Here is a 23,831-nt window from a genome sequence, read left to right as displayed (position 1 = left end):
TCAGTGCAATCCTCCCTACAACCAGATTTTTCTCCTTCTTTCTCTCACTCTTTTTAGTGTTTTAGATTATCCCATTTTTTAAATATTTTATATAATGTTTTAGGAAACCTTTTTAACATTGCATTCTTGGCAACTGTTATGGATTACTTTTGAAATTTATGCAGTTTTGTTGCCTTTTGTGCATCGGCTTGCATTGTGTGATTTCTCTAAAACTCATCCGTTTTTCTCTACTGTATGATACTACCTCTTGGACAACAATAATTTTCTGCTTACTATTATTTTTAACCCTTCCTATATTATATATCTTGAAGTAAAGGATTGCACACTTGTTATTTTGCAAAAGATTGGTGAAGTCGGACTTTTATCTATAAAGTATATTTAAATTTTTTATTGGATTTTCCTCTGCTTGTAGCAATGGATTTTTTCCTTTTTGAATAACTCTCCAGCTTTTAAAAATGTTTCTCCACATTTTTCTGTTTAATAGGTTGGCAAGTTTTTTAACCCAGTTTTTTAAAAATAAGTGTGCGTAATATTTTCTTGAATTATTATATTTTTAGAAGCAGAGAAGGCTGAATTGAAGTTTGCTCCTAAACCTCCACGTTCCCTCAATATTCAGTCTGTTTCTAATAAAGACATGCGAGATACAGCTAGTAACCAGCAAGTTGTCAATAAAAATGTTGAAAGAAGGAAAGAGATGGAAAAGAAAACTATGGGTCAAAAAGGTATGTTTTTTAGTTTAAATTCGAAGGTTAATTGGTTAGTCTAGACTAGCCAAAGATTAAATGATTTTTTAATTGTTTTTTAACTTTATAAACAAAAATTGATTTTTTAATTTTTTACTTCACATGATACATGGTTTGTACACCATGGGTGTAAGACCTTCTGTCTTGGATAAAATTTCCGAGATGGAGGTCGGGATGGAAAGAAACTCGATGACTTTCTTTCAGTTTTTACTTAAAAAAGAAAATTTGAGCATTTGAAAAATATGCTTTAATTACTGGACCGTTCCAAAACCACGAATTTACATCTCCAATTAAAAATTCAGCCTTTTCTCTTGCTATTTTCGATCATCCTTTCGTTTTTTTTCTTTCATTTGCGGGTTTTTGTTTTGAAAACTTTACACGCATAAATGAAAATTATGTGCACTCTTAAAATGTCTTATAGAGTTGAATCTGAATCACCAATTGAGTGTGATTGCTGACGAGATGAAATGTTTGAGCTACAGCAAAGGGCGTCCACATACCAGGTTAAATGGGAACTATCGAGGATTTTGAAGATTTTAATGAAAATGGGAGTTTTGGAAAGAATGGGGGGGGGGAGGGATTTCAAGCTGGTTTGAAACACCAATGGGCAAACCGTTCCTGCATTTTTGACAAAGACTTGAGGAATTACTAAATTCCAATGTCATTCAATATAACACTCGCTAGAATGGAAATATGGGGGGGAGGAGGAGAGAGAGAGAGACGGGAAACAAGAAAAATTACGGCAGCACGAGTTTGCGAAAAAACGCTGCTCTCGCAAAGAAAGTAAGTCCACAAATTAACCCACAATACTGAAATCTTAAAAAAGTTTATATCTTGGACGATCTAGAGGGGGGGGGGCTACTCAAAGGCTTCAGTGTAAAATATCGAGAAACTAAATTGAAAACCATTTTTGAAGCTAGGAGTGGTTCGAGATTTCTCCTCTGCAAACTCTTAAAAATTTTAAAGTCAAAAATTTTAAGCTGTCTTTAATGATGTAAAAGTGGGGAGTGGGAGATTTAAAAAAATTGAATACTGGAGTCTTAAAAACACTAATTTAGGCAAATTTTGGTGAATGTATGAGAGATGGTTTTGGTGTTGTAACATGAAAATGTTTTGTAGCTGATGTATTAAAACCTATTTGAGGCTATACTTAAGTGACTTAAGAGAAAGGGAATTAGGGACCCTCTCCCGAAAAGTGTTTGTAATTGAAGTCTTAAAACTTTCCGGCTGTCTTTGGCAATGTTGAGAGGGGGGGGGAGCTCTCTTTAGGCAAAATTCCGAAACTGGAGTCTTTAAAGCACAATTTTAGACCGTCTTGGGGTTTGGGGTCCCCCTCGTCCGAAAAGCATTCGAAACCGAAGTATTCAGAACTCAGCTTCAGGTAATCTCTAGAAGACTTAAGAAGAGGGAATTCAAAGGCTTTCTCTCAAAAAATTTTAGAACTTAAATTCTTAAAACTTCGATCATGAAAAGGGGGATCCGCAAATTTAAGTCTAATTCAGTGAAGTTGGGGGGGGGGGGGGGGGAGCTCTCTCCCCCGGAAAATGTCTCCATGCTGAAGTATTGAAATGCTATTTTGGCACTTTTTGAGTGAGTTGTGTAGGAAGCTTCTTTCAAAACGTTTCCAAAATTAAAGTATTAAAACTGTTAGACGGTCATAAGTCATGTTTATAGGTAGGCGGGAGGGGGGGGGGGTAATATTCCTTGAAAATAATATAGAAACTGAAACCTTAGAAAATTTGAATTTAGGATATTTGTGGTAAACTCAAAGGAAGGGCTCGGGAGTTCTCTTCCGAAAATTTTATTGATGCTGATATGTTTAAAACGCCATTTTAAGCTATATTTGAGTGCCTTAAGAGGGATGTGATTCCGGGGCCCTGCCTGGGGTTCAGTTCCCCTATTCCTTTTCTTAATTAATGAAGATTGAAAAATGTACCTTGTTTAAAAAATATATCTACCTCACTGAAGCATTTTTTATTGCTGATTTCACCACCTGCTACACTATATGACCAAAAGTATTGGGACACTTTCAAAAATTCACATTTTTACGGATTTCTCGAAAAATAAAAGACCAAATGCTCTAATTTTTTTCACATAAAAGGTGTACTCTAACTGCCATTTTCCAACAAAAGTTAAGTCTACTTTTTATTTAGGGGACGAACAACAAATTAAGGAAACAAAATAAGGTTTCTGATCATTTTTCACTAGTAAACGAATAAGCTATAAATTTCAGAAATAAGTTAAAAACCTAATTAGAATTTATTTTTATATTTTCGTGAAAGTATCTCATATACCCACGGAGATATAAGCATTTTTTTGTGAAGGTTTTTGGTTCATATCACACAGAGTTCCGTCAATCGTTATTAAACTTTCAGAATATTTTACTGCGTATTAGAGGAACATAATTAAATTTGAAGTTAAAATATTGAAAATTTAATGAAATATAAATGTTAAAAGCAATTAATTTTTTCACTGCGCATGCACGAAAGATAGCAATTTATAACCTTCATAATCGGAAGCCCAGATATATCCAACATCTTACAAAAAAATTCCATCTTGATATCTTTAAAATCTAAAAAGTTATCAGTGATCTAATTAGCCGAATTTTAGTAATTCTTGTAATTCTTGACCAAATAACGAATCGCCAGAGATCGTTCGCAAATAATCTGTTCTTATCATGAATCACACTGCAACGATAGGAGAAAAGTGTTGCCAGTTTGTGAACGACCGCTTACCATTCGTCGCCTATCCAAGAATTATAGAATTCAGCTCATTAGATTGCTGATAACTTTTTAAATTTTAAAAATATTGAAATGGAATTTTTTTATGAGTTGTAGGATATATCTGAGCTTTGGATCGTTAAGCGTTATAAATTGCTATTTTTCCTGCATGCGCAATGGAAAATTAATTGCTTTAAACGTCCATAATTCATTAAATTTTCAATATATAACTTATACTAATTTTATTGTTATGTTTTTCTAATATGCTGTTAAATATTCTAAAAGTTTAGTAACGTTTGACGAAAAACTCTGCGTAATATGAGCCGAAAACCTGAAAAAAAAAGAAAAAAAAAAGCATTTTTGAAAGGAATGCTTATATCTTCACGGGTATCAGAGATACTTTCACAATAACATAACTAGTATGTTATGGCCATCACGAAACTTTCTTCTATGTTTTTCTTTTTTTTTTTCTGATCCCTCCCCATGCTTGACGAGGAAGCAATATTCCCAACAAAAACAAAATTACACATGCAAAAACTTGACGACCATCCCAATGTCTGAATTATTGCAAAAGCAAAGCAAAGAGCGAAAATTAAAAGTTATTTTAAAAGCCTTGCTTGAATTAATTACAAATATTTTATTTGTTAACAAACATCAGATGGCAACAGTTAAAAATTTTAAATCATTGAGATAATATTTCCGATCATTTCCATACAATCAAAATCACGAGAAATACGCAGACGACAATCTTTTACGATTTATCTTTCTTATTGTTCCATTAATAAAACTATTTTTATTCGCAAAAAAAAAATCAACACCTCTTGGAGCGATTGGCGTCAAAATTGAACCAAAGCCTGTTTACATATGGATTCACATATATTCCAAATTTCAACCAGAACGTAGCATTACTTCTTGAGATAGGGCACTCACAATGGAAAAAAAGAACGGGCAATTGCACTACCCCCTTTTTAGCTGTTGACACCTAAATAAAATCAACTCTTATACCCACTAAGGGCTACTTGCCGATAAATTTTTCTTTCATTCCGTTCATTATTTCTTGAGATACAGCAGTCTCAATTGACGACAAAAAACGTTCTGTAGCTCAACCCCCGTTTGAGTTATTGACACCAAAATTGAATCAGCACCTGTTCCTGTTAATGGCAACATATGGACCAAATTTTGTTTGATTCGGCCTGTTACTTCCTGAGGAATAGCAAGCACGCGTAACTCAAAAAACGTCCCATTGCTCCACCCCCCTTGGAGGAATTCGCACCAAAAACCAATGGGCACAAAATCACATAGGGGCACGTATGTGTACCACATTTCGTTTGATTTCATGCGGTAGTTTTTGCTGTAGAGCTGCCACAGAAAACTGGTCACACACAGACGTGACACACGGACACACAGACAGACATTTTCCAAAAATAGTCGAAATGGACTCAGCACACCTCAAGACGTTCGAATCCTTCGAAATTCGAAAATTTGCACGAATCCAATACTTTCTTCTATATATTAGATATAGAAGAAAGTAAAAAGAAGCTTTTAATAGATTTTTAACTGATTTCTGAAATTTATAGCTTATTCCCAGCTATTTACAATGAAAAATGATCAAAAGCCTTTCTTTGTTTCCTCAATTTGTTGCTGGTCCCTTAAATGAATAACAGATTTAATTGTTATTGGAAAATGACAGCTAGAGTATACTTGTTATGTGAAAAAAAATTACAGAGCAATTGGTCTTTTATTTCTCCAGAAATCCATAAAAATGTGAGTTTTTGAAAGTATCCCAATACTTTTGGTCATATAGTGTATCTTATATAAAAATTATTTTTCAAATGAAGACTGTGTGGGGGGAAGGTGCCAGTTCATTATCATTAGTCACCCATACCCTTCCCCCACGTTTCCTTCTTTTCTGGTTTGTTGGCGCTACTTTGGGTAGACTTTCCAATCAGAACTGATTTCTGTTACAAAAGTGAAAATCTTACGTCCCAAGCGATTTTATTGCTACAATAAAAATGTTAACGATCAGCAAAAAACTAATGATGGGGAGCTGCGAAAGCTTTTACCCCTAACATTATCCAACAGCGCTTGAAATTGATTTTTGGAACTTCAATTTCAAAATATTGCCGAAGGAGGGTTCCTGAACTCCATCCCTCCGATAATGAATTCAAAAAGCATATAAACATTATGAAAGATGGAATGTGCTTTCGTTTTTGAAGCTTCAATTCCGGGGAGAGCCCAGAGTGCCCCCCATTTCTCTTATATTTTTGAAGGTCACCCAATATTGTGATTTTGGGACTATCTTTTTGAAATAGTTGTTGTAAAGAGTCCCTAAACTTTACCAAAATGGCCTACTATTGTGTTTTTTGGACTTCAATTTAAAAAAACTACCCCCCTCCCCTCCCCGTTATCAGCAGTTTTTAGGTTTTTGGAATTAGAATATCAAAATGCTTAAACATTACAAATTAAAGGCTTAAAATTCAAATCAAAAACACAGATTCCTAAACTGGCATTGTTAAAATCTACAACATTTATACACACAAATTTTTCCTCAAACACGCATGTGTGGGGAGGGGGGAGGGTGGCTGAAAATATTTTTAGTCTTGAACACATCACCAAACTTGCACCCATGTTGTATGCTTTTAAAAAAACCTTGAAAACTGCTTGAAATAAAAAAAATTTCATGTTCATATGTTTGAAAATGTGTAGAAACATTAAAATGTAACTTTAGTCCTTGAATTTTGTTGTTTATTTTTAAAAGGGTACATAAAAAAACTAGTAAAAAAAAGAAAAAAAATTGCCTTGGTTTTCATTTTATTTTTTCATTTTATTTGCATGTTCAAAAAAATTGATTTTCCAAAAAATCCGATTAACTTTTGTTTTAAATGAAAAATCAGTGTCAAATTTAGTGTATTGAAGCAGTTGAGATATGTAAGACTTCCACTTCATTAAATTTTTACAACAATTCATTTAATAAAACTCTTGTGCATAGAAACCAGCATCATTCTTGTCCCTTGTCAAAAATTGAGTGAGGTGTTTAGATATTTACCCTTTTGCATCTTGTAAATTTTTCAATTGTTTTAAAAGTTGAAAGCTACTTAAACATATTCTACCTTAAATCTGTTTATTTTATTTTTATTTTGCCAATTTATTTATTTTTTCTTTAAATTTGATTTAAGTTATTAAATAATTGACCGCAGCTATCAGCGCTGTTATTGTCGAATCTGCAGCTTCAAATATTGATTCTTACTCACAGGCGACTAAAAACAATAATGCCAAACTTTTGTGCTCATTCAAGATCAGGGCCTGTATGAAGTGAACAAGCTTTGGGAAAGTATTTCATCACATGTTCCCTGATGGCAAAATCCCAGGATTGTTTTTTTTCTTTAAATTTTGAAATTACTTTTGGGTTTTTTAAAATTACCTAGTATATTACGTTCTTTCTTTTCAACGCTTTTTTTGTTATTTTGACCAGTGGTAGTCAATCTGATCCTTGTATCCTATTATTAAAAAGTAATTTTGAAGCCTTTATAGTGTGGTGTAAAAGGCTTTATCTAATGCTGAAATTTTTATATGAACAGGAACTGAATCAACACTTAATTATTTGAAATTATTTTTTGTAAAAAGAAGTTCATGCTTTCAAATAGTCCTAACAAGTCTTTGAAAGAACTCATTTTATGCTTGAAACGTCCTTGACTACTCCTTAAAAAAGAAAGCCCAATTTTGTATATAAATCATGTGATAGTTAAATTATCCACTGAAGTAATTTTTCTTTTCTTTAAGCACGTGATGATAAAACTGAAGATTTGAAAAGATTTCATGCTAAATTTAAAGTAAGTTTTTCAGATTCATGTGTTTAATGTTTTGTATATGTGTATATATACGTAGGCATAGAATATGTATATTTAATTCCTCTGCGATTAAAGCTTTTCTTCTTCGATTAAAGTTACTTTTAATTAAGGAACACAAATACACCATACAAATTTATACCATTAAATATTAATTGTGTTCTAATCCCTCCTTTCGACACCATCTACACTTTTCTTCGATGAACTTATCCTGTTCAAATTGTGCAACATATTTTCAGTAAAACTTAAAATGACTACCACCATTGTTGTCAACTTGCCAAAGCATGTAACACCATACAATAATGAATCGTTCGTGTTAAGATTTTAATCAAACACCGTAAATGAATTTCAAGGTGCCAGCAAATGTGCCATCCAAGGTGTTGCTTGGAGTCAAGTATACTAATGAGGTCTAGATCATTGTGAGGTGGAAACGAAAGGAATATGCCTGAACCGGGAGATGGCTGGTAGCTCTTTGTTTACGAGAAGAGCTGCAGTCAGCTGTTGGTGAAAGAGCATTCATCTTTTAGCCTTGGTAGATTTTTGAGGATTTAAATTTTAGAATTATTTTTAACGTAGTCTCAGTCTTGCATAATATAGACGAACGCGCGAACGGCGTTTGCAGAAAATTTTTGGCTCTGCAGAAATTTTTTTGCCAATGTTAATAAAAAAATAAATAAAAACAATAATAAAAAAATTTTTAAGGGATTATTTAAAAAAAATCCCAGTTTATTTCTGTTGAAGCCTTTCTCCAAAAGCCTTTTAAAGCACATGTGTGAAAAAATAACGGTTTTAGCAGTTTTCTTCAGTTGGTGAAAATTAAGAACAAACTATATGTTATTGTAAAAAAAAATTAAATGATTGTTTTTAGCTTTTTTTTTTTGTCCTCTTTCATCTTTGAACATAAATTTAATTCTTTATTCAAGGGTGAGTTAGGCAAGATAATTACTTGCAGAAAATTTTCCAGTTAGGATTTGTGTTTGCAGAAAGCTTTTCATTTTATCCAAGTCTGCGTAGTCTACTCCGCTGATACATTCAGTCAAATAAATAAGTATGGTGTAATTAATTGGATGAATAATTGTCTTCAGTCCAATGATGTTCTGGTACATGGTGTTGTATTATAAAGTGATTGGTATTCCAGTGAATGCATTTTAATTAGTAATTTCGATGTTTGCTTCCATCTGTGAATTTTCTGTCAGACTTGACCACTGAAAGGGTCATTTCTACTTGCTGAATTGCTGGCATTTAGAAATTATTGCATGGAGTCTGATTTTTCAGTGATCTATTTCTATTATACTGAAAATATTTGAAAGATATTTTCCAGAGATGCACACATGGTATCTATGGTTTTGTGCAAAGTTATTTTTGTTCAAAAATCTGGTATTCTTTGTTGAAATTCATTTGGATAATTTTTCGGAGGTTTTCAAACTGCCACAATTTGTATATCATTGTATAATTGTTGTTAGTTTTTGATAAAATATTTTGGAACTAATTTAAAAAAAAATTATTTTACAAATTGTTTCTGTTAATATGCTTTTAATCACTTCTCTCATGACGCTCCTCATTAGGTGTCGGCATGGAGTAAAGTCTTATGGTTCTTTAAACTTAGAGTTTTCATCTCTGATTTTCCATTCAGCAATTCAAGCTTTTTTAAAAAATAAAATTGTAAGATTTTGCCAAAGGATAAAACTTTTTAAAGTTAGCTAGAATTAAAGTGGTGAAAGCAAATTTAAAAAAAAAAAAAGAGGATTAAGACCAGTTATTTTGTGTGTCAAAATTTTCAATAATGAGTAGGAAAAATTACATTTTTTCTAAAGATTGGAGAGCTGAAACAAGAGTTAGAAAAACAAAGTGACAGTACCTTTTACACTTTTTTTTTAAATTTAAGTAAATTTTATATTTCTTTGAAACCCTACCATACATACTTATTTCTTAATAATTTATTTTCAAAATTTAAAACATTGCCTACTTTTTTCAAAAATTCAAAAAATTGAAGAAAATTTCAATTTTTTGAAACTCCTAAGGCTTTTTCATTTTTGCGCTAATTAAAAATTTTTTTTTTGCTAAACGATCACTATAATCATCTCTAAAAATCTGTGCATTCATTTGCTTATGGGTTTATTAGAAAATTTTCTGTGATTAATTATGTAAAAAATCAAAGTTAAAAAAAAAAATTGGTTTTTAAAGGTTTAACATGCTCTAAACATTAGAGTAATTTATAAAATGCTTATCTAATTCACAGTTTTGTCAAATATGTTATCCCAATTGCAAAAAGTATTACTTTAAAGCTTTATCTTTAATAGAAAAAAATCCTTAAGTATTCTAACGACATGAAAACACAAAAATACCATCATCGAGAAAAAGCTGTTTAAAGTTTTTCTTTTGCATAAGAACACATAGCGAGCATGGCCTAAAACCACTCATAACTTTTTAAATATTTGAACTAAAGCAATGAAACTTTTTCCCTGTGTTCAGAATAGTTTTTATTTAAGCAATAAATTTTTTGATCATTTTTGAGGTACTGTAACCCCTTAATTTTTTTTAAAAATATTGGGAAAATTGAGAAAATCAATTTGAGTTATGAAGTAGTCAAATTTGTGCCTAAATTTTAAAATAGTTTATGTATTTTTTATTAATGAACAAATATTAAACTGACATCCAGCTACAGACTGTGGCCGCAATTAGGCTGGTCATATTCAATTTATTGTTCCTGAATGAAGATCAACAGCTCTCTTAAAACTATCCACCCCATTGCTAGTAACAGCTGCTTTCCGTAAGCTATTCCAAGTACCCACGATTGTAATTTTACCTAGTTTCAAAATTGCTTTTAGGTTTGAAAAGTTTGAGACAATGGCCCCTCGTTTTGCCATCTGTGTAGAAATTCAGCCCATAAATATCTTCCACACATTTTAATTTATTTCATTGTTACGAATTCTTCCTAATATTGCTCTTATCTGTGAATAGGTTTAGTGATCATTCTTTAGTTGTTTGAACATTCAGTTTAAAGTAACTAAGATTAGCATTGAAAAAAATAATAAAATTAATGAAATGAACTTTTGTAAATCAGTGTTATAAAGAAAAGTTGACAGGTAACAGTTCTTCCTAACTTCATTTGAGGCAGAAAGAAGCAAAGGGATGGCAAAATTAAAAATTTGGAGATAACCAGTACACATGGTAGGTGAACCTCTCCCTTGTCTTGGGGCAAGAGATGGTACTAGTAGCCCTGGTAGTTGCTGCTATTCTATTAAGTTAGAAAAATATTTCAATAAAAGCCTACCTAGGATGTTATCTTTAAACGTCTTTTACTCAAAACTTGAAAATATCCACTTACATCCATTTGCTTCTCACTGCCTCATTTGTAATAAGAAATTAATAAGTTCCTGGACTTGAGAAATTGTTTTGAGAGAGTCTTTTTCTTTTTTTTTTTATAGAAATCTTTCTTATTTGTTTTGTGTAATTTAATATTTTATTTTAGCTGTCTGAAGATGGTAAAGATACCTATGATGGAAAAGACTCTTCACCTAAAACAGAATCACAGTCAAATATTAATGTTGGGCCGTCATTGCCTGCCAAACACCAAAATAAGGAAAAACCAAAAGAAGAAGAACGAAAGATTGAAAGTATTCCAGAGAATCGTGCAAGTCCTGATAATCCTAAAAGTTCTACATTGAATCCAAATGCAAAAGAATTTGTGTTCAATCCGAATGCTAAAACATTCACACCTGTAAGTGTGACACATTTTTGTTTTAATATGATTTGTATCACATTAATAGCCAATAGGCTGTGCCTTTTATGGTATGGAATTTGAAAGAGATCATTTTTTGTATTTTATTAATATATTGAACATTTACAATAGTGTTTCTGGAGGCATATTAAAGCAATATTGTTGTACTATGACCATTTATTTATCTTCTTGTAAAAATGTGGCAAAAGTGAGGGTAAACTTGCAGATTTAACATGAGATTATGATTCTATGATTAAGTGAAATAGAGTATTGCTTCTTACCAAATATATTTGCTCAGACATATTTCTGTTGAGTTTAAAGAATTGTCTTGGTATGCTAGACTTGAGTATTTTTTTTTTTTTTATAAGCTGGAAAATCAGCAAGAGTTCTGTTTATGAATTCTGAAAAAAAGATCTTTCTTATTTGGCTTGTAAAACTCTATTTTTTTCTCTTCATTTCAACACATATTAATATTTTAGGCGCAAGAAAAAGGGGTGGAATAATCATTTTAACCAACATAATTTCAAGTTAATGTTCAACTGCGTCTCTCCATTTAGTGGAAGCTGTAGGTTCCATATTAAGCACTCTATTGCTGCATAGTATCATAGTGTCTTAGTCAGCATGATCAGTATAACTGCAAACTGTTGTAATGCATTAATCAAGTTTAATCTACAAAGAATGAAAAGTTTCTTCTTAAAATTCGAATTAGTTGAAAATCCCAGAAAGTGAAACTTTTTCCAAAAACCTATATACACTGGTAAATATCCAAAAACGATTGTAAATCGTATTGTCATCACAAAAATTTTTTCACTCGAATTTTGGTCTTAAATTCTATTTTAGTCATCCTCGATGAATATTGAGTAGGTTTTTGTCCTGTTCGCATGTTCATATGTACATAAGAACTTACATGCCCTTGAAACATCCTCCTTGATTACACCTAAGTTATTTTTCACTAGTTTCCTTGAGATATCTGTGTATGCACACATATGTATCTAGCAAAAGTCAAAAACAGTGCCCTGTAGAAGGTTGAACTTTTGTATGTAGACTCTGAATGGGGTCTTGTTGTGCACCTTCTCTTTTGGTTGCATTTAAATATTCCTAAAGGGTTTTTTTTGGAGCAAGTTAGTATTAATTTCCATGTAGACTTAAGTGATTGTATGATTTGGTGATATGTCACCAAACTAATGGTGCTCAGGGTTTTGTTGCCAACATCAACAAGCTAGCAACTTTTTTTTTAAAATCTGGTATTCAATTTGGTACAATTTTCAATATTTAACTAAAAATACATTGGGTCCTGTAAAAATTGTTTGGAAAATGAATCTCCTTAAACTTTTTGCACCTGTTAGTGACAAACTAATTATTTAAAGAGTTTTTTTGCTCACTCTACCATGTTGTTATGTAGTGTTTTTATTCTTTATACACGTTCCATTCAATTTTCATGCAATTTTTAATCAAAGATGCTAACAAAATCACTTTTTTTCTACATTTCAAAGTATGGTTCCAGTGGCGCCGACTCCATGGGGCCTGAGGGGGCCCGAGCCCCCTAAAAAATAATTTTGAGGGGGCAGAGCCCCCTCAATAAATCAAGAAAAGTGTTAGTTATATTATGTTCTCTAAACTCATAAATTTATCTTTTATTTTCCTTGTTTGAAGATAGTTTACCTTGTAAAATACATTCAGTAATGAGTTAAAACAAATAATTATTACGGTAGTAAGCAGGTTAAATTAGATAAAAGCGGCAGTAAGCAGGTTAACTGAAAACAAGTAGTGTGAATAATGATGGTGTTATAGTGCTGCAAGCACACTTAGAATTTGTCCCAGTACACGAACTTGCGGGTCAAATCTGTTGCCGGGTGGGCAGCGCTGCGGCGAGCTCATCTAAGTGTTGCTGATCTGGAAAAAATATGAGGGTTTTGATTTGTATATTAAATGGGAGGCGTGATAGTTTTGAATACTTTTGGGAATTGTGTTTCAAAGAAAATTCTTCACAAAATAATGATCCTTCGCTTCCTCGGAATCGACGTATACCAAAGTATGAAAACAACGAAGCCAGTTCACCGCACGCTTTCAAAATCCCAAAGGCAATTTACATTGAGGTTTGTGAAATGGTGCAATCTTGCATTATTGGGCTGTTTACATCAACTGGACTCACACAGATCATTGCAGTTGAACAAAAGTGCTTGCTTTTATTAAACAGAGGTGAAACAAATTTTGAAAAATCAATTGAGTTTTCAAAAATAACCTATACATTGAGAGACTACGTTTACACTTGAATATGTTAGCCGATATAAATAATGAAAAAACAACTGATCTTAAAAAAACATGCGTAAATTAAATTACCTTTTTACGAAAATACTGTGCGTGTTTGTATTTATTTTTTCCTTTTTTCAAAGCCAAAAAATATGTGTCAGGCTTGTCGAGTTTTTGGGGTTCTAATGTTGATTATATGATTTTACAATGCTTAAAAAAAACTTTAAAACTCATTATTTTTCATCTCAAATTTAGAAAATTTCCCCCGTTCCCCCCCCCCCCCCCTATTTTTTAAAAAAGTCGGCGTCCCTGGGAGTGCCTTTCTATTCAAGTCAAGTGTCCTTCCCACCTTATAATATCAATGCTTAGCTACGGCACTGCACGGCTCCCCATAAAATAGAACAAAAAAATCTCTTACTAAGACAAGTGATATGATTTAAAAGTTGAACCAGAAAATTTGTAAACCAATTTTTAGATTCTTTTACTACGAAAACGCCATGTTACATACTGTTTATTTGTTAGAATTATACACACTAGAAAATATGGCATTTTCAAGGTTCAAAAATCTGACCTTTATTTCGGGTGGGGGACCTCCAAGGGATTACATAACACCCTAAACCCCCGGTGTTGTCCGGCCCCCCCAATAATTTTTGCAAGTCGGCGCCCCTGTATGGTTCTCTATGTTTACCATACTTGTATGTGTGTAGCAAATTCTCTAAAGAGCTTTTCATTTAAGAAGTTTTGCTAATATAAATACTTGAGTACATGCACCCATCCTTTTGAGTCAATAAAATTTTTTCTTGCTTTGAGGCTGAAGCTGCTAAATGTATTATCGTCCTTTCTCCTCATTTTATTCATGTACTAGCTGCATTGCCTGGCTTTGCAAGGTCTATCTCAAAAATAAATGTTACGTCAAGTGACGCATGTTCAACAATCAGGCTTCAATTAGAGGGGGGGGGGGGGACTAAAATTTCCATCCAAACAATCATTCTTGAAAAAAGGAAACATTAAATCAAAAATTCCAAACAAATTAAACGTAACTTTCCTAATTATCTTTCTCTGGCGGTGCAAAAAAAAAAAAAAAAAAAACTAAGATAAAACACCAAATAATCAAAAAGAGAAGTTTTTACCTCAAAACAAAAACAAAATTTTATTTTGTCGCAGTCAAGAAAAAAAATGTGGCAACCTTCTAAAACTTTATTCATGCTGATTTAAAATGAAATCATGCAAACGATAATTTTCCGATTTAAAATTTCTGTTCCATTAGACTTAGCTGTGCTCTTTAGTTTTTTCCCCGGTGACTTTACAGCCTTTTTTTTTTTTAAATTCGAAGGAACTGTATGGGTGTTTTTCAAGGGTTTTCGAATGGGAGCTGAATAAAAGAATTAGATATTTATTTCGGATAGAAAGAGCCATTTAATGCCATTTTCGGGCCCTAAAATTAAAATTTAAACAGTTTGGTTCTTTTTTTTGACGTTCGACCCCCCCCCCCCTCCATGTTCCTTCTAGGGTGCCTAAGTATCTCCCTGCCAAATTTAGTCCAGATCCGATGTAAACTGTGGATTTGTATAGGGAACATAAACACACCCACACATATATACACACATATTCTTTGCTTTATTTTATATAGTTTAGTGCTGATACTTTTGATGTATATAATGCTTTAAAGATTAATTGTTCTAATTCTTGCATCCTTAACTTCTACTGTTTGACCACCAATTAGATGGAAGGGCCAATATCCTGTTTACGAGTGGTAACGGACTCATCAATTAGATTTCAGGATTGAAATGAGTGAAACATGTGCATCAAATTCTTTCTTTTCCCCCTCACTTTAGATAGATTTTACGTAACTAGCCGCTTGCCAATTTCATGGCAAACAAAGGTCAGAAAGTGCTTTACTGTGTAACGTATCTACTTTCAATAACTATTTATGGATAAAGAAGTAAATTTCTTGAAGACATTTAAAGGGATATAGAATTTAAAAATAACTGTTACCTGCACTTATGATTTATTCAAATAAAATCCAGTTTTGTGTGTGTGTTTTTTTTTTTTTCAAAATTGGACATGAACTTTTATTGTATGGACTTAGACACGTCAAATATATTTCTGCCGTATGCAGGTAAAGGAGAGTAACTGCAAATTTTTAATGTTTTTGCATTTTTGTCATCTATTGTACGTTATCTTTATTGTACAAGATTGCTTATTTGGTTTCCACTGTAAAATCTGTGCAAAAAAAAAAAAAAAAAATGCCCAATTCCAACATTTTCCTATTGTTAGTATTGAATCCACCGCACATTTCTTCAAATATCTCAACAACTCGTTTATAACAGATGCTGCCGTTTACCTGCACACGGCAGATTTTAGATCAGCATGTTGGTGTAATGATATGTATTTTGGGGTTCATTGTACAAATTTTCCTTTGGGAGTACGTTGTTTCCATTGGTTATTTATGTTTGTATTTACTTATGTATTTAGCGAGGAATTCCCATGCAGACTGTGGTGGCTCCTCCAGTTCAACCTCCGCCTCGTCTTCACACGCAAAGTCCAATAATGGCCATGCATCAGCCCCACATGTTGCCTGGAATGGCTCAAACTGTTTTCAACATGGCTCCTCATTATGTTGTGTCAGCCAACCCTGTGTCTGTTCCCATGGCTCCACCATTTACACCTGCGGCATCGGTTACTCAGGCTCCCCGATTTAGAAAAGGTATTAAAGTGCTATTATTTAATATCTTAAAAGGTCCAAATGCTGGAATGCTTTTATTATGTATTTTTCTTTAATATTGGCTTAAGTCACTAGTATTTGTATAAGTATATGTATGACTTGATCACTTTGTATTGACCACTATATTGATATTTCATAAGGTTTATTTTACCATTGATATAATAATGGTTGAATGATAATAATGATTTGAAACCTTGTGTGTGTAGTAATGTAACAATGGTGTGATTGTGTATTCAGAAGTATGATCAATTTCCTCTTAAGCCCTTTTTCAACTTCATTCCAAAATGTTTAATGAAATTAATATTTGTGGACGCTTTTTTTCACTAAGAATTGTCGTCTTTAGGCTCCTTGAACCAATCCTGTTATTACCAACAGTGTTAAAACATTATTACTTTTTGAAAGCAACTGATGCAGTTTAAATGAGCCAATAAATTACACAATGCACATAATTTGCTGCAATGTTTAATTATCTCTTATTCATACCTTCATGAATGTGCATTGGAATGTTCATAGGAGACTTTTTAAACTAGTAAGGCGAGGTCAAAATTATATTTGGAAGCCATTACACGAAGCAGTCACATTGTTTCAAAGTCAAAATAATAGCCACGGTTAGAAATAACTGAATAAAATCCAGTCTTGAGCAATAAAATCACATAAGTGTAAAACATATAAAAGTAGACTACTATACCTAGTTTTTTTAGATTAAAATTAAGGATATTGAAAATAGTGTTTCAGGAATAAGCAGTATTGTCACACAAAAAGTTTTAAAAACTATTCTAAGTAATGTAGCTTTATAAATGAGCGTAATATTTTATTATTAATTATTCTGCTTTCTATTAGATATCTTTTAAGGTTCTGTTAATTAATTGAGCGGAGGAGTGGTTGAATTTATTGACATCTGCATTTTAATCTGGTATTTTATAGTCTCAGAAAAGTAAACTCTGCCACAAGAATATCTTGTTTGTCAATGCATTCTTTCTTTTTCTCAAATCGTATGCCTTTTCAAATACAATAAATGTATTTTTCATTAACATTCAAAAACATTCATTATATTTTATTTGTAAAATGTTTCTTTTCAAATGAAATAGCTTTATTCAAAGTTCATATATAAAAGAGTAAAGTACAAGTAAGTACATCAAGTTAGCAACAAAATATAAAAGGATGATTCTGTTGCTAACTTTTACAACTCATCCCACTTCTTGTAGAAGGAACAGGAGAGATTCACAAACATAGGAGATTTATCTTAACCCATTTTTGCCTTTCTTCATAGAAAATTCTTTAAGCTAAAAATGAATTTTATAATAGTTTTGGTTCAACATCTTAACTAAACAAATTATTAAGAGAGAAAAAAAAAAAGCTAAAAGTTGTTGAATACAACAGTGATTAAAGAACTTCCACCTGTACTACTTCTCATGCATGGTTTATTGTCCTTTTTCATTGTAAGGGGCCATTCATCAAATACGTAAGGGTCTCGAGGGGGAGAGGGGTTGGAAAAATCTCTACATACCCTTACTTGGGGGGGGGGGGGTGAAACATATCCATACTTAATATTTTCCCAAGTCGATATTTTATATTACAAAATGTGCGGTCTAGTGGTTTCGCAGGGACCATATTTCATTTGCATCTGGAAGGTAAAAAACGTATTAAGATGAGTTGATTATTCTTTGTTTTACAAAGAATGATTAGTGCAAAATATAATAAAAGAATCGCACTGGCATGTTTTATTTTTAATTAATATTGCATCAGTACCTGGAAGATCGAGCCTCGCTCGGATTTAAAAGAATTATTTTTTGTGAACTCGTGTTCTTCTAAGGTTCGATACTTTTTCAAATATACTTGAAAAGCATCACATTAACGAAATATTAAGGTTCTCACTAGTCGTTGGATATGATTTCGAGAAAGGAGAATATACATGTAAACTCTTCATCAGCATTATAATCATTTCAGCTATCAGAAGACTACTACTGAATATAGGCCTCCTCTTCCCCACCTAGGGAAGCTCTGGTTGCCTATAAATATTCAACGCACAGTATTGCCAGAAAAGTTGTTTCTAAGATCAAACATGGCGACAATAAATATGAAAAAATTGCTAGGATTGAAAATGTGCCGCGACCTTCTTATAACTCTAAAGTACCAAACAAAGAAGATTCTGGATGCAATTTAAATCCACATTTTGCTTTAAACTATCTGTTACATTTTTGTTTCCACTGTACAATTTTCCTGTCATTAATTAAAAGATTTTGAACTTGGAGCGAATTTTACTATGGTGAAATTGATTTTTAACCCAATACTTCCTTCCATACTATGTTGCAATTCACGATTTTATCCCAATCGATATTTTAATTTGGAATAAGTACTTTAGTGTCGTTGGTCACTTTACACCAGGAAATGCTACATACCGCATGCTATGCATAAAAAAAATGATGATCCACAAACCACTCCAGCAAATTATAACAATAACTGTTTAAACAAAATATAAACAGCCTCAAGACATGTTTTTTCGAAATAAAATTTAGATGCGTGATTTAAGAAACACATAAAACTATTTGAAATAAAATAAAAAAAAAATCTAAATAAAATAATAGTCAAACAATAGTTTCGCTTAAAAATATAAAAAAAACTTACATCGGCTGACATAATGCTTTTAAATTTGTTTTTAGCCAAGTGTGATTGAAATTAGCCAAAGTGGCTAATATCAGCCTAAGCTGGCAACCCTAAAAATTTTAAAGCGAGAAGAGACAAATTTTCATTGTTATGGTTGCAAATCCTCTGCTTTATTCAGTTTTTTTTTCAAGGCTTAACTTAATTAGAATTTATGTTTGAAAAATGTTTTTTGTAAAAAATTGCGTTTTTACAGAAAAAAATACTGATGTAGATGAACTTAGAATGCAAAACAATAATTAAATCCAAAATATCATCCAAATCGTTAGAGCCGTTTTCGAGATACAAAATATAAATATATATACGTACCCACAAGAATTGCTCGTTTAAAGATATGAGATATACAAAAAAATGTCGAAAAAACATTCAGTCTGAATTCCAACGTTTTAGCATTTTAGTAAATATTTCTTTACACAAAAAGGTTTAATTTCATAATAGTGAATTTAATGATTCCAGTGACATGAGATTCATTATTTTACTAATTTTGAAAAAGAAATGGAATCTTACATAAGATTGGGGGGGGGGGGGGTGAAAAATCTTACTTACCCTTACATGGGGGGAGGGGGGTCAAAATTGCGAAAATCACCCTTATGTAATTAATGAAAGGCCCGTAATGCTTATTTTCAAAAAATGATATTTTTTAGTTTTAAAAATGGATGAGAGAGAATGTTCATTTCTTATTCAAGATAAAATTATTTAGTAAATATTGCCAATTTTTACACTTGAGTTTTTGTTCAGTTACAGTTTGCATGTTTCTATGATTTAAGATTATTTTCCTTTAAATATGTATATTTTTTTACTTTAATATTATGCATGTTTTTCCCCTTGACTTAGTTGTAAATTATTCACTTTATATTTTCTTTTCTGTTTGCATTGTTTCAACTCCTTCTTATTATTACAGACTAATTTCTTTCTTTTCATTCTTGCCAATTTTCTTTCTGCTTTTGAAAAATCCTTTGGTTAAAAAAGATCAAGAATATGGTTTAGATATGGGACTTAATCAGTATGAAGACGTGATCTTTTCAGCTATGCCCATGACTCTACAAAGACATGATTTGTCGCAGCCGGTCCATGTCCAAGCAGCTACGGGTCAACCAATCTTGGCTCAGCCTACACTCTCTGCGCCGCAATTTACAATTCAGTACGCTCCTACGCCTGGGATGCTCCACCCCCCTGGACCTCCACAACAGCTTGCTTATGCTCAGGTTAGTTTTACCAAATTTTTTTTTATTAGAAGTAAACATGGGGGAACAGAAAGTTTCTAATTCTAAGCACTGGGTTGGCTACCTGTAATGAGATCTCCTTCTTCAGATTGATCGTGTGTGTGTATATCTTTACTAATAATAAAGCTAAAAGTCTCTCTGTCCGGATCTCTGTGACTCGCTAGCGCCTACACCGTTCAACCCATTTTCATGAAATTTGGCACAAAGTTAGTTTGTAGCATGGGGGTTGCACATCAAAGTGATTTTTCGAAATTCGATGTGAGTCCTTTACTATTCCAATTTTTACGAACAAAATTATCATAAGACGGACGAGTAAATTGCGAAATTATCATAACGTGGAACCGTAACATCGGTACAAGCCAATTGGTGAGAAAATTCACCATACATTATTTGTAAATATACAGGCAAACTAAAACACCTTTTTATTTTTCTACTATGGGCAAAGCCGTGCGGATACTACTAGTATATATATACAGAAAGAGAAAATAGCACATCAGGAGTTTTCAGAGTAAACTAGCCGCCTGTGGCGCTCGGCCTCGCCTCTACGACGGCTCACACAATACGTCTCCGGCGGTTTGGTGTACAACTCTGTTCTTCCAAAGTACTGAAGTACAGCGCCTTCGACACTGTACTTCCTTAGATTTGGCTTAGCATAAGAAATTTAAATGATGTTTTCGATACGTAAATTTATTACATTCCTTCAAAGGAAATGATGGAAAAATTATTGAAAACTACTTCAAACGATAGTTTTACACTTAGTTACCTATAAAAATGTAAACATTGAAAATAACTATACACGTCAAGTTAAAAAAATTATGTTCAGTGTTTTGGCTCACCTGAAAAGTGCCAATTTCCACATTCGCATGGTACCGACGAGGTGTTACAATTTGATACACTCACTAGCCAATGAATTCGAAGCCCAAGATCAATACTTTATTGGACAACCTTTTGCAAGGATAACTACTGATTCGTTTCAGCATAATCTACAAGCTTCTGGAGTGCATTTATATCCAAAGAATACCATGCTTTGGCTATGCAGATTTTTAGATCTTGTAAATTAGATGGAAGAGGAGAGTGCTGTTGGATGTGTCTTTCCACCATGTCCCACACTTTCTATGGGGTTAAGATCTGGGTTATGCGGTGGTTAGGAAATGTGTTGGAAGTCAGACTGCTGCTCAGCGAACCAATTTTCAACACTTTTGACACAATGTATAGTTGCATTATCATCCATGAAATATTTGTCGCCATCACGATAAAAATGCAACATTGCAGGGTGCACTTGATCTGTCACTATATCTAGGTATTGCATGATTTTGTTTACCCTCGATTAACACAAGGCGCCACTTCCATGGCAACAGAACATGCTCCATATCAGGGATCTCCATCCTTTTTTACTCTTGAGCCACATTCTAACTCTTTGAAGGCAAGGCGGGCCAGCAATCCAACAACATTGGTTGAAATGGCTTTGTCCATGCTCACTCAACCCACAATTATTTTCCCATTGAATAAGCGCTCAGTAGCATGAGCGCAGCCAGCACTCACGTTGAGGGGCAAGCCAGGACTCAACAAGATGAAGGTTTCTAGCCATGCTCTCAGGCCTTTTTCCTCCTCATGCCAAAAAGTAGATACCAAAAGTTACAATTCCTTAAAAGTCATAGGCTGTCTTTGAATCAGAAGAGGGACAGAGATGAGCGGATCAGTTGAAATCTCTCGGAATACATTTTCCGAATTTAAGTCTTAGAAAAGCAGTTTTAGTTGACCTTTGCAGGTGTTAGAGATGGTCGGAGGACAAGTTTCAGAGTCCACCTAAAGAGAAATTTTAAAAATTCAATACTCCCTCCAGGCCCTTGCACAGTGCACCCATTCAAACACAAATCCCAAAGGTTTCTAATTCATTGGCCAATGAGTGTATTGTTAATTTACAAACCAGCCTTGCAAAGAAGATGCAATTTATGCATTTCCTTTTTTCCCATTGTCCAGATGTACTCGCTGATGCCTAGGGTTTTAACTCCACAACCAGTTGGAATGGTGCCAACATCAGCAGCATATGGAGATAATCCTCAGCTCCCTACTCATGTTTACAGTAAGTTATAGATTATCTTTTATCTATGTTAAGATGACTCTTGTACTATGTGAACTGTGTTTTATTATTGTATTTTGTTTTATTTACTTCTCATAGAGAAGTTCAGGTCACTGGGTTTGCCTCGGAGTCTTATTCAACCTCTCGGTTCTATTTGGGAGAAAAAATGCAGTTCTTAAAATAAAGTGATAAAAGTTACTAAATTATTTTAAAATATGTGTCATATAAATACCTGACAAAACCTTTCTTAAAACCAATTAAATAAATGCTGAAATTTTTAATTTACTCCAAATTATCATTAGCCATACTAAGACTTTCTTTGTAAAACTTAATTCACACACTATGAGACTTCATACTTTTTACAAATTTAAATTTCAGTAGACATTATTGAGTTGTTCAAATACTATGCAATCTCCTGGAAAGCTGTTTTAGAATTTCTGTGCCATATCTAGATTAAAAAAGAAACCATTCACTGTTTTAGAAACTCTTAGTTGAAAAAGTGGAAATGGTGTCCCATCCCTGCAGAGTCTGATTATAATTGGGAAAGTGCAGTAAAATGATAGATGTACCCTTTTACTCATTCAGCCTGCCTTAACAGATACATTGTTATTTGCTTCAAAGGAAGCATTGTCTTTAAGTTTGTTATACTATTAGATAGAATTCTGAATGCTTGTTGTTCAATATAAAAACTTTGTTGAAACTTAAGATCAAGATAATAAGAAATTTAGTTTACTGCTTCTTGCGTATGTTATATAGTTTGACGATTTGAAATATTTTTTAAACATTTGGGCTGGATAATTTGTCATAGGCAAAGTGTATCTTTGTCAGCAGCAAAAGTGAATATTTGTGACAACATTTGCTAGTAAATGGCCCTGACCAGGCCCAGGTTTGTAAGTTTGGGCCTCCATGAGCTCAACCAACCATTATTTTGATTTTACTTACTAGACAGTAAGTAAATCCATTGATTACGGCTAGTACTACTAGTGTTTAAAACGAGGAAAACTTGATCCCCCCTCCCCCCTAAAAGTATTTGCAAAATATTTGAAATTTTACCAATACAAAATGTTATTTTCTTTCAGTATTTAAGATGCTTAAAATTAATAAAGATAAGTTTCAAAAATGCTTTTTGGTTTTGCAATGACTTTCATGTTATAACTTAATGCTTTGTTTTCTGCAGTGCCTCATCCAGGAACTCCTAGTCTCCAGCATGCAATGGCATCTGCCAACAGCGGGCAACATTCGGCTCCATCTACACCACAGTCCCAGACTCCAAACCTCCACCCTGCTCCATCTCCAGTTCATCAGCCTCCACCCCCACCTCCTCAACAGAATCCCTCTGGCAACCACGGCCAACCCCCCACCCCCACTGGTCACCCCGGCAATGCCCCCACCCCGCAACCTGTAATGTATGCCACCCATGGACACATATCTGCTCAGCATCCTCTGCATGCGGCCAACCACCCCTCTACCGGTCAAGGTCACCCTTTTGCCACTGCGGCATCTTATGCAGGTGGGCCTCAACCGATTGTCTTGCTTCAACAACAGCCCCATGCTCCTCATCCGGCAACATTTGCCTCTTCCCTTCAGAGCCATCCTTTGCATGGCCAGACACCAGGAAGTCATGTCGGCACTCCCACTCATGTTTTACCGCATACCCAGATGGCGATGATACCCACAAGTGCAGCTATGGTTCACACTCCGACTGCCATCAGTACCGGGCATTATGTGCCGCACTCTCAAGGTGAGTTTTGATACTTTTACATCTAAGAAGAGATCTTCGATGCGAAACTGTTTCGATATTTCAGAGTAACAATAAATAGGGATCGTTTTGAAGACAAAGCATGACAGATAATAATTTTCCAT

At 33.4% G+C, this 23,831-nt stretch overlaps 1 protein-coding gene across 1 annotated transcript in view; it reads left to right on the top strand.

Annotated features, from left to right (window-relative positions):
- Nucleotides 1-23,831, top strand: part of LOC129227472 (ataxin-2-like protein) — a gene marked incomplete at its 5' end in the record, with an annotated part of 50,814 nt that overhangs the window by 14,872 nt on the left and 12,111 nt on the right. The window contains 7 exon segments of the mRNA XM_054862040.1: nucleotides 558-722; nucleotides 7,244-7,293; nucleotides 10,781-11,029; nucleotides 15,755-15,986; nucleotides 19,635-19,870; nucleotides 21,869-21,971; nucleotides 23,146-23,709. Coding sequence (XP_054718015.1) covers nucleotides 558-722; nucleotides 7,244-7,293; nucleotides 10,781-11,029; nucleotides 15,755-15,986; nucleotides 19,635-19,870; nucleotides 21,869-21,971; nucleotides 23,146-23,709 — 1,599 coding nt within the window.

This window comes from Uloborus diversus, chromosome 8 (genome assembly GCF_026930045.1).
Source record: "Uloborus diversus isolate 005 chromosome 8, Udiv.v.3.1, whole genome shotgun sequence".
Classification (NCBI taxonomy): domain Eukaryota; kingdom Metazoa; phylum Arthropoda; class Arachnida; order Araneae; family Uloboridae; genus Uloborus; species Uloborus diversus.
This window is presented reverse-complemented; position numbering and strand designations above follow the sequence as displayed.